This window comes from Papilio xuthus, unplaced genomic scaffold, assembly GCF_000836235.2.
Source record: "Papilio xuthus unplaced genomic scaffold, Pxut_1.1 DF825017.1, whole genome shotgun sequence".
Classification (NCBI taxonomy): Eukaryota; Metazoa; Arthropoda; class Insecta; order Lepidoptera; family Papilionidae; genus Papilio; species Papilio xuthus.
This window is the reverse complement of record NW_013533632.1, coordinates 3061844-3075875: the sequence shown is the minus strand read 5'-3', so window position 1 is coordinate 3075875 and position 14032 is coordinate 3061844. Positions and strand designations below refer to the sequence as shown.

Genomic DNA, 14032 nt, shown 5'->3' with positions numbered 1-14032 from the left:
CCACTAATAGAGGATTGATGACATTGATGCATACCCTAAAATATCTCCGGATGCCTTTTTTCAAATCACTTTTGTGCTTCGAATTATATATCTATAGATTATATATCTATGTTATGTCATTTAAATATATGTGATATTTGATAAAGGATATTTTATATAACATGTACTTTTGATTTGTTTATAGTACGTGTTTAGAGTTCGCCGTCATATAAGAGAGACGGCTCTCTAGTAAGCATATTTTAAAATACAAGAATGTATATGTTCTATATTTTTGTTCAATTATTATTATTTTTTTTATAAATTAATCCAACTTACAATACAACAATATAAGAAACATAATGTATCCTTTTCGATTCGCAATCAAAATTATGTAAACAGAGTCCCGTCAAATTTCAAACATGGCGCTCTATTGGACTTCTTTAGTTATATTGTAAACAGTAGCTAATGTTATGGAGTATATATATATGTAGTTTGCCTATAGTTTAGCTTTTAATTGGAATTCGGTATATATTTAGTATGTACTGTTTTAATCGCATATATATTGCAAAATCTAGACCATGTTGGATTGATTTAATTTTTATTTATATACTCATATCATTATTACTACATATGAGTATATATAAAACGTATATATGTATTTATTTGAACGTGTATAATATATATCCTTAAAATTATTTTGCTATTTACAACTTAATTTAAGTTTTCTCTTCTCTGAATGTCAAATTACTATTTATTGTTTATTTTGCATTTAAAGTTGTATGTAGTTAGAGATTAGTTTAGACAGTCGTAGTTTAGATTATACGAACCTCGATGCTTCACACGACTTTGTTCAGCCTTGCAGTACACAGTTTGTACCAGGATAAATCTTGTAAGTTCGCATTTTATACTTTTTATTGTAAATATAACAAAATTAACACGATTCTATTGATTACAAGGCCAAAGTTATAATCATTCTGCATAGCTCACTTTGTGATGACAAAAAAATAAATTTAATTATTTTTGTAATAATATATATTTGCAAATATTAATTTGAATTTTTAATATTAAATTATTATAGAAAAGGTCTTGGGTAATATTAAATTTACTCATGATAGACCTTACAGATTACTTTGCATTGAGGCTCGTATAGCGAAATAATTTGGCGAATTATTTTTATTTAATCTATTCTCGTAGCATCAATAAATATTATATAAACATTTCTGTTATATAATAAAAGAAATTAAAAAATACAGAAATGTTCTTTATAATTATTTGTCAAAAAAATATATTAAAAACGATACCAATAGTAAATAAGTACTAAGTACTGTAGTGAAAAGAGAGAAAAGTGTTATTAATAATTATTTTCTGGGAATAAATGAGATATGTTATATAATTCAAATTTTTATTAGTTTGTGTAGAGTGAATTTAATATTAATTTAATATCTATAACTTTTCAAAGATTTCAATTTTTACATGATGTGCAAAACTGTCAAATAAAGTCTTGCATCCATATAATTGCTACGAGATAGATTAATTTGATGTGATGATATTGAATACTGCAGTATATATACTATAGTTACCAAAGTAATGAAAAGGTTAACTATAATAGAGTATAAATACTATAGTATTTGATATATGTAGGTTGTAGTGAACGTTTAATCGTGTAATAATGCGTAGCTCGCCTCGGTCCAATACACGGCGACCGCCCAACTCACCACCACCACGAGTTCGGCACCAAGTGGCCGTCGTCGATCTGCTGGCCGACCACTACCGAGCAGATGCGACCCCGAGGAACATTCCGAGGTCCCAACGAAGATTAGTACGTTTCATATATACAGTATTTATTTTTATAGATAAGGAAAACGACAGAACCGCAGATATTGCCTACATAACGTATCAATAATAAAAACTAGTATATAAAAGTCAAATCTTTCTAAAACACTATATTTAAACAAATAGCGTTGTCCCTTTTTAATGTTGCTTAAAAGAAAACTTTACCTAATTTCTTTTATATGTTTAGAAGATATCAATTACTAAATGATGCGTTTTTTTTAATCAGCTTCCGCACTTTCAAAAACGTCTCGCACACATGTAAAGAAACACGTACAATTCCCCGATGAACAGAGTTGCTTGGAGGAAGCTACTGAAGCGCCTGCAACTGTCGAAGACAAACCAGGTAAATTTATTTTTAAAAAAAAAGTTTTTTTTTTAATTTTTAATGTAGCAGAATAATTACCCCATTTTTGTATAACGAATGTAAAGTTAGTCTGAAAAGAGTTATTTAGTACCAATTTTTCCATAGTAAGGAATATGAGTGAACTTCTCCACAGATTTCAGTATATTTATACTAAAGATAAGATATCAAAATCACCCGGAAATATCAAGTGGTATCAACTTAATTGTTTTATTAAATGTTACGGGGTACTGGACGAGTTTTATGGACTTGGAAGTTTATGAATTGGATACAGCGCCATATTTTTGTGCAGATGCACGTGTGATCAGCTCTTTGTGGATGGAACTGGAGTCAGAGGCACCTGCACCGGAGCGCTGACGGCGTCGGAGCGAGCAGTACTACCGGCCGGTGTCTCGCGCGCGCATCGAGCGACGCAAGATGTCTGCCGCCGGAGTACCGCCCGCCGACGCTGACACCAAAGACTCATATCTATAGTCTGGGCATGGATTGTAATCGAAAACATCTTATCTTTGTTTCAATCATTCATTCAAAGATTATCATCAATCCAAATTAACATCATTAATAATTAACATCATATTAATTATTTTAGGTTTCACTTATTTTATTTATATTAATTTTTTGAGTTTTTATTTATCTTTATTTATTTTTATTTAATTTGTTTAATAACATCTATATGGAAAAAATCAAGTAATATCAGAACAAATAGAGCAACTTTAACTTAAGCTCTCTTTTTTATTGTGGTTTTTGTCCTTCAATCGCAAATTTCCATCTTAATGCGATATTAACAAAAATACGTTATGTAACGTGGGACTTAAATCCATTCATAAAGAAAGAATATGGTTTACATTTTTTATTAATATTTATTTGATATTAAGTTAAATTCAAAATTATATAAACCTTTGGAACGTTTATGATAATTTAGAAGTTTTATTTAAAAATTGGCAAAATTTTATAAAAAAAAAACAAATTGATAAAAAAATCTTTTTTTTTTCTAAGCATTATGAAACAATTTTTCACGAAACACTAAAATAGTATATTTTTGTAAAAAAAAAACAAACCAAAATTATTTTGAGAAGAGTTTAGGCAAAGCCAATTTTAGTAAAAAAGATGTAACAAAATTTAAAAAATGTTTTGATCAATTTTTCTTTTCCATAAAATTAAACTAATAAATAAATTCAAAATTATATAAATTAGGCCATTTTAGAATACGTACAAATAAAGAACGCTTTAGATTTTTCACTGTTTCAACAAAAATTAAAAAATGTAGAATGCAAAAACATACGCTCTAATCTCGTTACATTGCAAAATAAACCAAATATTAATTATCAATTTTAAGTTTTTTCTAATTTTACAATTTCTTTTTTTTTTCGTAAATTTTATTTTCTATACAACTTGCAAATAAGCATAATTTGATCTCAAATCTAGTCTCATTATTTTAATCACTCATCTCACCATATTTGGAGACAGTCATTTTATAAGATTCCGGCTATTTATTATTTCTGGAAAAAATTTCATATACCATCAAATGCTTGTAGCTTGAGGTGTCAGGAAAAGATGAGGTATGCTGAAAATTAGTTATAAACAATAAATGTTGTAATATAACTAATTTACAAAGGAATTTTGTTAGCTTCAGTAGTTCGGATGCATCTTGCGTTCATTTAAGGGGATGTACGTGTATCCTTCTTTACAGAACAGGGTAATTAAAGCTTAGTCGTTTGTAAGGATAGACTGTCAAAGGGATCTAGATCCCTGGGTGGTAATTGATTGGGGGCCATTAATTAACTTTTCAGTTATATTTGAGCTCCGAAATGGCCGTTTTACTTTGTCTTTGATTGTGGGTGTTGCGAAAATTACTGATCAAAATCTTCGATAGAATCTACAAATAGTTTGACGGCAGAAAAGAATACGACAGGCATTATTATCTTGTACTGTACTTATAATTATAATCTTATTCTCTTGATGTTTCACATTAATTATTAAAATAAATGTTATTGACGATTCCTAATGCTTAAGAGACCCCGCAAACGTTAACGGTTTAATGATTAGATGTTTCAAGTTGGATTATATAATCGTTTGATAGGCGTAAGATTTACGAAAGCAAAATAAAAAAATACAAAAAAAATTATCTTTAAATTTGCTTACATTTTGAATTAGCCTACTAAAAGGCACTAGCTATTAAGAAAAGAACCCAACGTCCTAGGTGAGCGCGGGAATATGCCGTCACGCGACGCAATACATTGCCACGCATACGACGCATATGACGCATACGGCACGGCGCATACGACGCGACTGATTACGAATGTCACCTCAGATTTGATTCGCGTCGCATTATGCTTTTGTCCCTTACCTTTGATATTGGGTTATAAATATAATCATCTTATTATCGTATTAAAGACATTTTAAAAGTTATATCGTAGATGTTAGAGATTTCAAATTATATATCAGATGTTTGTGAAATTTTAAAATATATTGATGTTTTTAAATCCAATCTTGATGTGTATTAGTACTAGACGAATAGAAATTAAGACGTTTAAATATTCAAATGTTATATCGTAGATTTAGTCATTTTCAAAATTATATTCATGTTATTTCGATCGTAGAGTAGAAGAAATGTTAAAACGTAGTTACATTTTCAAATATATTGATGTTTAGTAGATAAGATATATGCTATTGGAAAATATTATATTCTTCAGATATTATTTAATGTTAATTATAATTAAATTGTTTCCTGCAAATTTCAAGATAATTATATCACACCTACACGTTATTATTATATAGTATATATGTATTAAACAGTTATTCCCGAATGTAGCTAAAGTTTGAGTTGCATTTTTAATTTAATAAAGCTTTAGCCCCGGAATTAAATTGTTTTATTGACAATTCCTCCTTACTGCCTGTGTGTCGAAGAATACTACTTAACCCTTTTACTGGTGGTGGCAATATGTGTGCCCCCAAGATTTTTATGATTTTTTCCACTTTGTAGCACCAATACCTCAAAACTTAGTGACGCTATTTCACCAACTGCTAGAGGAAAATCCATGAACAGTATTTAACAGAGCTCATACTGGTACATATTGCCACCATGGTTTTGTTTCTTCCACTAAATATGATTGTTTTTATTTTTCTTTAATAAAAGTTATTAAAGTGCCCACAATAAACCAAAAAATGAGTTTTTTTTCCGAGACACAAAATTGATCTACCAGTTAAAGGGTTAAGCTACACAACGATCTTTATACGAAAGGCTCATCACTATATTCTAAGTGTATAAAATCTAGACTTTTTAACTTCTTATATAAGACATGACAAGTCAATAAAAAAATGTAAATGTTTTTAGTGCGTCGTTGACTCAGGGGTCAAGCATTACATTTGCAATCTGCAGGTCCTTGGTTCGAATCCCGCCATGTACCAATGTGTTCGATTTCCGATTTACATATGATGTACATTTATCCGACGTTCTTACGGTGAAAGAAATATCGTGATGCAATCTGCATTTACCTGAGAAGAAATTCAAAAAATGATATGTGTGAAGTCAACCAACCCGCATTTGGCCAGCGTCGTTGACTATGGCCTAGTCACCCCTAACTTAGGTTAGGCTCCGAGCCCCTCAGTGGAGACATATAGTCATAGTCAGCTGATGATGATTAAATGTTTGAAAAACTTAAAATCATTCAGTATAAAGTGAAATACATTAAATTCTAAAACTATTATAAAACAATAAACTAACACATTTGAAAAATGTGGCTAAGTGATAAATTCTCCAATGTTAAAAGTTACACAAGAAGTTGTTCACTCTGAAGTTTAAATGAGACTTGATCGCTGTCGAGTTTGCTGCTAACTTTTATAATATGTTTTTAAAGAGCTTGAGCCTTAAGCGTCTTTTGATATTACTAAACGAAAGGAACGGACCAGGATATTTAGTAAGTATTATCTACTAGTCGTCGCCCGCGACTCCGTCCGATTAAAAAAAGGTTCCTTAACCCTTATTGTGGCAAGATTTCTTTTTTGAAGAAAAGCAAAACATACGCAAAAGCAAAAATAAGTTTAACAAAACTAAGTTAAAAATTATTTTATAGTGATCGTATATTTTTATAGAATTGTATGTATGGTATACTATACAAAATGAACATGAGAGTTAAGGGTTTTCCCGGCAATTATTCGAATTTTTCTCACCCTACATTCCCTAGACCTCCACGAACATTTCAAGACCAAGACAACATAAATCCGTTCAGCTGTTCTCGAGTTTTAGCGAGACTAACGAACAGAAATTGATTTTTATATATATAGATCTATAAACTCCTTAGCTAGTAGTGGTAATAGTACTTAGAAAATCCAAGCCTATTATACTTTTCAGGAATTCTAAAGGTATTGCGCAATACTAACGGTACTTCCATGAATTCCCGAGTACCCTCCGACTATAAGAGATCATCTAAAATAGAATTAAGAGGTAACGGTGAAATATTTACGAACAATACATTTTCTAAGTCAAAGGCAAGAGTAAAAATAAATTATTTTACGATTTGATATAGAACTGAAATGCAATTTTACACAACTTTTGTAAGAAAAGTAATACCCAATGAAACAACACAGCAGCAGCAGCAGATCTATTTTATTGAAAGATATATGGATGGTATGTACATACAATTACATTTTTCTTACTAACCTCACAAATGTTATAAATGCGAAAGTTAGACGAAAGGATGTATGGAAGTTTGTTATAGTAACTCCGAAAGGGCTAAATTGATCCAGATAAAATTGTACTAGGACTACAAGTCATCACCATCAGCTTTCTAGACATCCACACCAAGGGGCTCGAAGCTTACCCTCAGTAAAAGGTTACTGACGCAGTCGCGGGCATAAGCAAGTAAAACTTATCAAAATATTTACTAAAAGTAATCTTATTATTACAAGAGTCCTTGATATAATTAGCCAATTCCTTTTGAACAACTCAATAATTGGTACTTACGAAAGGAAATTAATTGACAGTAAATCTGATGAATCCAACATCCATGACAATGACTCTCGTATGTATAATTAGGCTCATTAAGTTCCAGAACTCTGAGAGAAAAACTTTATAAAGTTTGATTAAATTTACAAAGGCCCTGTATTTATACAACGAAGTAAACTTAAAAACTGCAATTTGAATACAAAAAGTTTTGTATTGTAATAAAAATAATTTTATTAAGGGTCAAATCAGAATATGCGAGTTGGTGAATTTTAAATTGAAGTCGGAGAAAGACTTTTCACAAATTGTTACATCTAAACAAATTATTATACTTTTTAGGCAATAAAATTGAAGACTGAACTGTGTTTCTTTATTACTTAAGTATACAATTAATGATCTTACTAATGTGATAATAATAAATGCGAATGTTTGGATGGATATTTTGGTAAAAGTCTACAGAACAGCATGGATCTCGCTGTTTGGCATAGATGTTGGTCATAGCCTGTGAGAACACATAGCCTGCTAATTAATTTTTAAATGCGTGCAGATGGAGTTTAGACCGACAGCCGCTATAATAATAAGAAAAGCTATTCACACCTCCTTATTATTTGAACTCAAACACATCACCAAAAATGTTTCTAATGGTGAGAATATCGATGGATAATCTCCCCTAAAGAAAATAAAAAAAAATAAGAGAAAAAATTTCCTTTGAGCGTGTTTTCTCTTAATTCATTTAAACTAACCCTGACACTTGTTCAAAATGAAGACAATGATACATTCTCTGTAAGAGACACAAGTTTCCATCAAAGGACACAAGTAAAACTTTATACAGCGACGAACAGAAGACCCTAATGTAATTGATTCACACATTGGCAAGATTTCTTGAATCCTAGTGGCTTGGAAATTATTTACAATGTACAATTTTAAAGACAAATCTGAAATTTAATTTTTCTGCGATTATGATATCCGACTCTTTTGTTTTATAGACATCTAACTAATATTAAAACTGCGATTGTTTAGATAGATGGGTGAGGGGGGAGGGTAGTAGGCTACTAGTTAAGTTTTTTTCAATTGCGCGCGGACGGAGTCGCGGGCGACAACTAGTTATATAATATTGTAAAGTGTTATGTGCGAAAATGCTTCAGTAATATAATTTTCGAATAAAGTGTATTTCATTTATAGTTAAGAGGATTGGATCCAGGTTCATGTGACATCCCTCATGTTTATCATAACGACTACGCTTTTACTTCAAACAAAATATTTACATTAAATAATGTCCTAAGTTTTACTACGAGTTTAATATAAATGTTTTCGACAATGGAAACTAGAAACTAGTAGTTATTCTTTTAATAATTAAAGAGAATAAATGGAAAAGTGTTTGTAAAGAAAACTGACTTACTTTTAATTAGTTCCTAAATTGGAGTAGTTTATACCAAAATCAAATAAAGTATATTCGTTGTTTTACTAAATTTTTATACAATAAAAAAGCCAAACCTTGACCACGTTCCCATATTACGTTGAGTGACAATATGGTGGCTGTGTTTGTTTTTACTATTTTTCAAGGAATCTTGCATCTTTAATCTCATTATCAATATGACCTAATACTTTTTGCGACAAAAAATATAAGAGCGGATTGGATGAATACAAAAAGTACTAACCTACTTTTGCGATTTTAAGCGAACAGCTACAAATTAAGTTTTAAATTGCAGTGCGTTTTCATTGAAATAAAATGAAATTGAAAACCAAAGTACGCTTTATCGCAAAATAATCCAACTGAATCCAACTTAAACTATTGATCTATATTTTATATACTATTCGAGAAACTGCATAATAGGTTTGATTTTAATCTATAATTGTTACTAAAACATAACTGTTGCTTATATAGCATCCTATATCCGATGCGGATATTGCATGCGACCATAATTGGCAATACGACCTTGGCTTACCATTGATCAACCACAGATATAAAAATATCTTCAATATTATTTAAGAGAATGAATGAGATGGTAACATTATATTTTTGTTATATTAAACATTTCATACATAGACTGTCAGTGGCTCAGGGGTTAAGCACTTGACTTGTCTGCAGGAACTGCAGGTCCTGGGTTCGAATCCCACTATGTACCAATTTGAGTTTGGACAGTGAAAGAAAACTTTGTGATGCCATCTGCATATATCCACGAAGAAATTCTAAGATATGCGTGAAGACAACCAACTCGCACTTGGTCAGCGTGGTTGATTATGGCCTAGTCACCCCTAACTTAAGGTAGGCTCCGAGCCCCTCGGTGTGGACGTATAGTAAGCTGATGATGAAACATGTTATTACAATGAATTAGCACCAAAACCCTTTCCCTTCCCACCCTTTTTCTTATAAGGACAGAATGGGAAGTGGAAGTAGACTTTCCGGATGAGAGGATGCATGGAAAGGGAAAATATTTTCTCTCTGTGCATCCTCTCCTCCGTCGATCAAAGGTAGGCAATTGCATATGTCTATGGGCAACGGTCACTTCGCTATTTCAGCGACTTCAGGTGGCCGCTCGCTCGTTTTCCACCTTATGATATTAAAAAAAACTGACGTCACCAAAAACAATAGCTGTTGCACGTTTGACCTCGACCGGTGAAGTACCACAACCTCACATAAGACGGACGCGAAGTGAAAGCAATTCCTCTTTTGATCTGATAAATGTGCCTGCCAGTTTTTTTAGACCCCTTTCCTTATAAGGACATGACATAGTCTGACGGATCACATAAGCTACATACTAAGTTTTTTTTAATAACGCGCGGACGAGATGCGGACGTCAGCTTCTCTTATAATGAAAGCAATTAACCGTGCTTAGATATTAATATGTATGTTATATTAAGATGTAGTAAGTGGTTTAGTAATATCACCGCTGATACACACGGGTATTAGATGGCAGAGTGAAACTGTAATAACGACCATACACACGAGGTGCAATTTATCGGAAGGGGATATCCTTTGAGCGCCCACGCTTTGTGCGTTAGCGGGTTGGAACAGCTATCTTAATAAGGCTCTGTTTATCTTTTATGTTTATATTATAAACTTAAAGTATACAGTGTTTATGTTTTTTATAATAACACAACAAAGACTAAAGATTATCTTTAAGTTTTATTGTCAACTAATATAATTTGTAAAAAAAAGTATTTTATTGAATGTTCCAATACTAACTACCCTTCTTATCCCTCAAAGTCTTTAACCGTGGGTTTCTGAGACCAAAATCGCTTTAAACATATTGTTCTCTGTTTTGACAAAAAAAATGACAGGAATGACGGCACGTTTTATGCACAGATTTCGGTCTCAGAAGCCAACGGTACGTAGTGCTTCAATATAATCATATTATTAGAAATCTACACTAAGCTTATATTGAAACCGTAACCCGAATCTGAATCTAGCATTAAGTATAATCCTCGTAGGCATTCACGTTAAGTCGAATGAAAATCTGAAGCATAACGAAACAAATCACTACTGAATCCGAGAAAAATGATTAAACAAACTAGTTACTTAGTACTAGTTTGACATCAAAATCGCCATCCCTTTCTGTATCTTTTACAATAAAGAAAAGACAATATATTTTAAATGAAGATTTTGGACTCAGAAACCTACGGTATATGAATCCGCAGCTATCTAGATTGTATGTATGCTTAAAATAAAGATTTTAATATGAAGTAAGTGACTGTATAGACAATGATTTTTATTGTATAATCGTGATGAATTATTAAAGCCCAGTCGTCTCCATTAAAAGGGTTCTGTATTAACCTTGTCGCTAAATAAAATAGCTAAAAGCATAACGTTAAATAAGATTAATTTATCTCCGTCTTTCATATTAAGTAAAGTGGATTGAAATCTTATTTCATACACTTATCTCTTCAAATCGTTTTACAAAGTTTTTTAAACAAATCCTGCACTAAAATATACGTAAGTAGTTTATGAGTAATGAGACTCATAAATATCAAATGATATTTTTTAAACACTGATAGAATTATGAACGAAAAAGGTAAAAGAATTTATGGACAAATTTTATTTTTCATTCTTTTGTAATTAATTTTACTATGCATTATGTTTTGTTTTACTTAAATGGAACCTAAGTAGTTTTTCATTATAAATGCTAATATCATAAAAAAATGTCTCAAGGTATTTTTATATCAACTTTGTTTATTCGTAAAGGAAAATATATGAACATATTAATGCCAACAAAGAGCAGCTCATCCGAAGTTTTGAAACTATGCAGACATACAAATTCTTTAAAAATCAACGATGTTTTCCCCTCTTTCTAGATAATACTGGCATATTAAAAGGAACTTTAGACAACTTACCGTGACTATATTGTTGTCTCTCTCTTATTTTCACTGAAAAAAAAAGAAATAACATTTTTTTAACCTTAATATTTAGTCTTTTCATTTCATTGTAATACAGTTTAGTAGACTCCTAGGCTATGAGTTTTTTGGTAATGTAAATTCACGATTTTATTCTGACGATATGTTTAATACTAATGACTAAATATGATATCTTATTTTATAAATATAGCTATCATTTAAACTTTTCATTTTAATGAAAACGTCTGGTTGATTTGGGAGTCGTCAGAATTTCATAATGACTCAACTTGGCAGTCTTGTCCATTCAGTATGGAATTTATACAAATCATAATTGAAATCGTAACATTTTGAAGGTCAATATAAAAGAGATTTAATTACAAATCTTTCAAATTAAACCGCAATGCGAAGTTTGCTTGCCATATTTTGCTACAGTAAATTAATATTAAATTGAAATATTAAACACTGTTCCCCTCTACATAATTTTTCAACTATCTACCTTTATTTCTTTACAACTGCAATGACTCATACATATATTTATTGAATGCGTCCGCGCGGAATAAAAAAAATAGTAGCCTATATGTTCTTCGAGGCTATGTTCTACATCTGTGGCAAATTTCAGCGAGATCCATAGAGCCGTTCTGGAGATACCTTCTAACAAACATCCATCTATACATTAAAACATTCGCATTTATAATATTAGTAAGATTTTAAATACACCTGGATATAAAGATAGTATCAGAGTGAAGCTCATTTTCAATATGATTTTATTGTAAACTGGCAGAAACTTTCCACTGTCTTAAAATGTCATCATAGCAAAAAAAAACGAAAGTGTTTTGCAGCTCGGAGTTAAGGTTATTCTTGCATGTCACGTATATTACTGCAGATAGCTAACAAAGCACGTAGTACTCGATCGCAGAATGTTTGCCGATGAGCATTCCTCCCTCACCACCACGCCCCGCGCTAGCCCGGCGCCGGCGACTACGGTCAGTAAGGTCAATCGTCAATTAACGCAAGCGATACGCATGTACCATTTTATTGCAATAATAAATTTATTATTTTTAACTCATTACGTAACCTTTATTGTCAACCGTACTGATAATCGCCGAGTGACATCTTGAGGCTATCTGCATAGTTTCTGGAATCGTATCAATAACATATTGATTAAGGCTTGTATCCGATACATTAACTACGATGCGGTCTAATATCATTCATACGTCAACTGTCAAGCTGGCAGGCTGACTGACAGTATTGTAATAGGAACACCTATGATATAATTATACTCTGCTACACAAGTACTTCTGCAAATTATCGTTACAATTTTCAGTTAATCTTATAAGAATCATGCAGCTTGTCGTCTATAGTCCCTTTCTTAAAAAAAAACTTAGTCATAGGACATACAAGACATGCAAAACACATACCAGTCTGATAAGAATGTTGTGATACTTCTCTCAAATTAATAGTGCTAGTAAGCTATTGAAATTTTTTGGAACTTCTACAAGTTGGATTCCAAATCGGACCCTACGGTCTGACAAGGATTTTATGGCATATTTGTGATAATTTCTGAAGGCCTCTTATGTGCTAGTGTACTTTAGTTTCACTTTCGCCTACCGGGCCAGAAAATTTAGTCGTATTATACACCTGTGCGCTTAGTATATTACTCGTTTGCAAGAGCTATTTCATGCTCAGTGGTTGCTGAGCCATGCCCGCGCAACCGTAGCACACGTAGGCAGAAAATGTATTTTAAATAGAAAAGTGCAGTCTATACAAGACATGGTACATACAAAAGATGTAAACATTGATAAACTGTTATTAATTTATTAGCATTCTATCAATTGTCGTAGCACTTACTCGTAGCATATGAGAACACTATTTTCGTAGGGCAAGAGGATGTTGGTAATTACGTAAATTTGAAGCATATTTGATAATAGAAAAAAAAGTTAAATTTAAATTAAGTTAGAATATTTTCTCAATATCACAATTTTCCTTCAAATTCATCATCATCAGCTCACTATACGTCCCCACCGAGGAGCTCGGAGCCTACCCTAAGTTAAGGGTGATTAGGCCATAGTCAACCACGCTGGCCAAGTGCGGGTTGGTTGACTTCACACATATCTTTGAATTTCTTCTCAGATATGTGCAGGTTGCATCACGATGTTTTCCTTCACCGTAAGAACGTCGGATAAATGTACATACGTAAATCGGAAATCGAAAAACACATTGGTACATGGCGGGATTCGAAACCAGGACCTGCAGATTACAAGTCAAGTGTCTCCTTCAAATTCCTCAAAATTAATTCTCAGTTACATTTAAAATACATCCAGTGAAATTTTAATCATAAAGAGATTTTATATTTATAAAGTATGATTAAAATTCCTTTAACTATTTTCTGCCAGTTCCAAGTAGGAGCAAATGGCATAACTATCAGAATCATATTCCTAGAATACATGTTTTGCATGTGGATTTTTTTCGAAGCAAGCAATTTAGGATTACTCGAAATATATATTAAACACAAGTTTTTTTAAGAAACAGCAAACTATTTCACAGTTCCGTATTATTCTAGTGATTAATTAAATCAATTTAATTCG

General features: G+C 31.8%; 1 protein-coding gene across 1 annotated transcript in view; it reads left to right on the top strand.

Moving 5' to 3' along the window:
• Nucleotides 1-2760, top strand: part of LOC106126400 (uncharacterized) — a 29297-nt gene extending 26537 nt beyond the window's left edge. Inside the window, exons 8-10 of the mRNA XM_013324047.1 lie at nucleotides 1657-1798; nucleotides 2039-2155; nucleotides 2466-2760. Of these exons, the coding sequence (XP_013179501.1) occupies nucleotides 1657-1798; nucleotides 2039-2155; nucleotides 2466-2530 (324 nt within the window). The 3' untranslated portion in view covers nucleotides 2531-2760. The remainder of the gene's footprint in view (nucleotides 1-1656; nucleotides 1799-2038; nucleotides 2156-2465) is intronic.
• Nucleotides 2761-14032: the final 11272 nt, after the last annotated feature.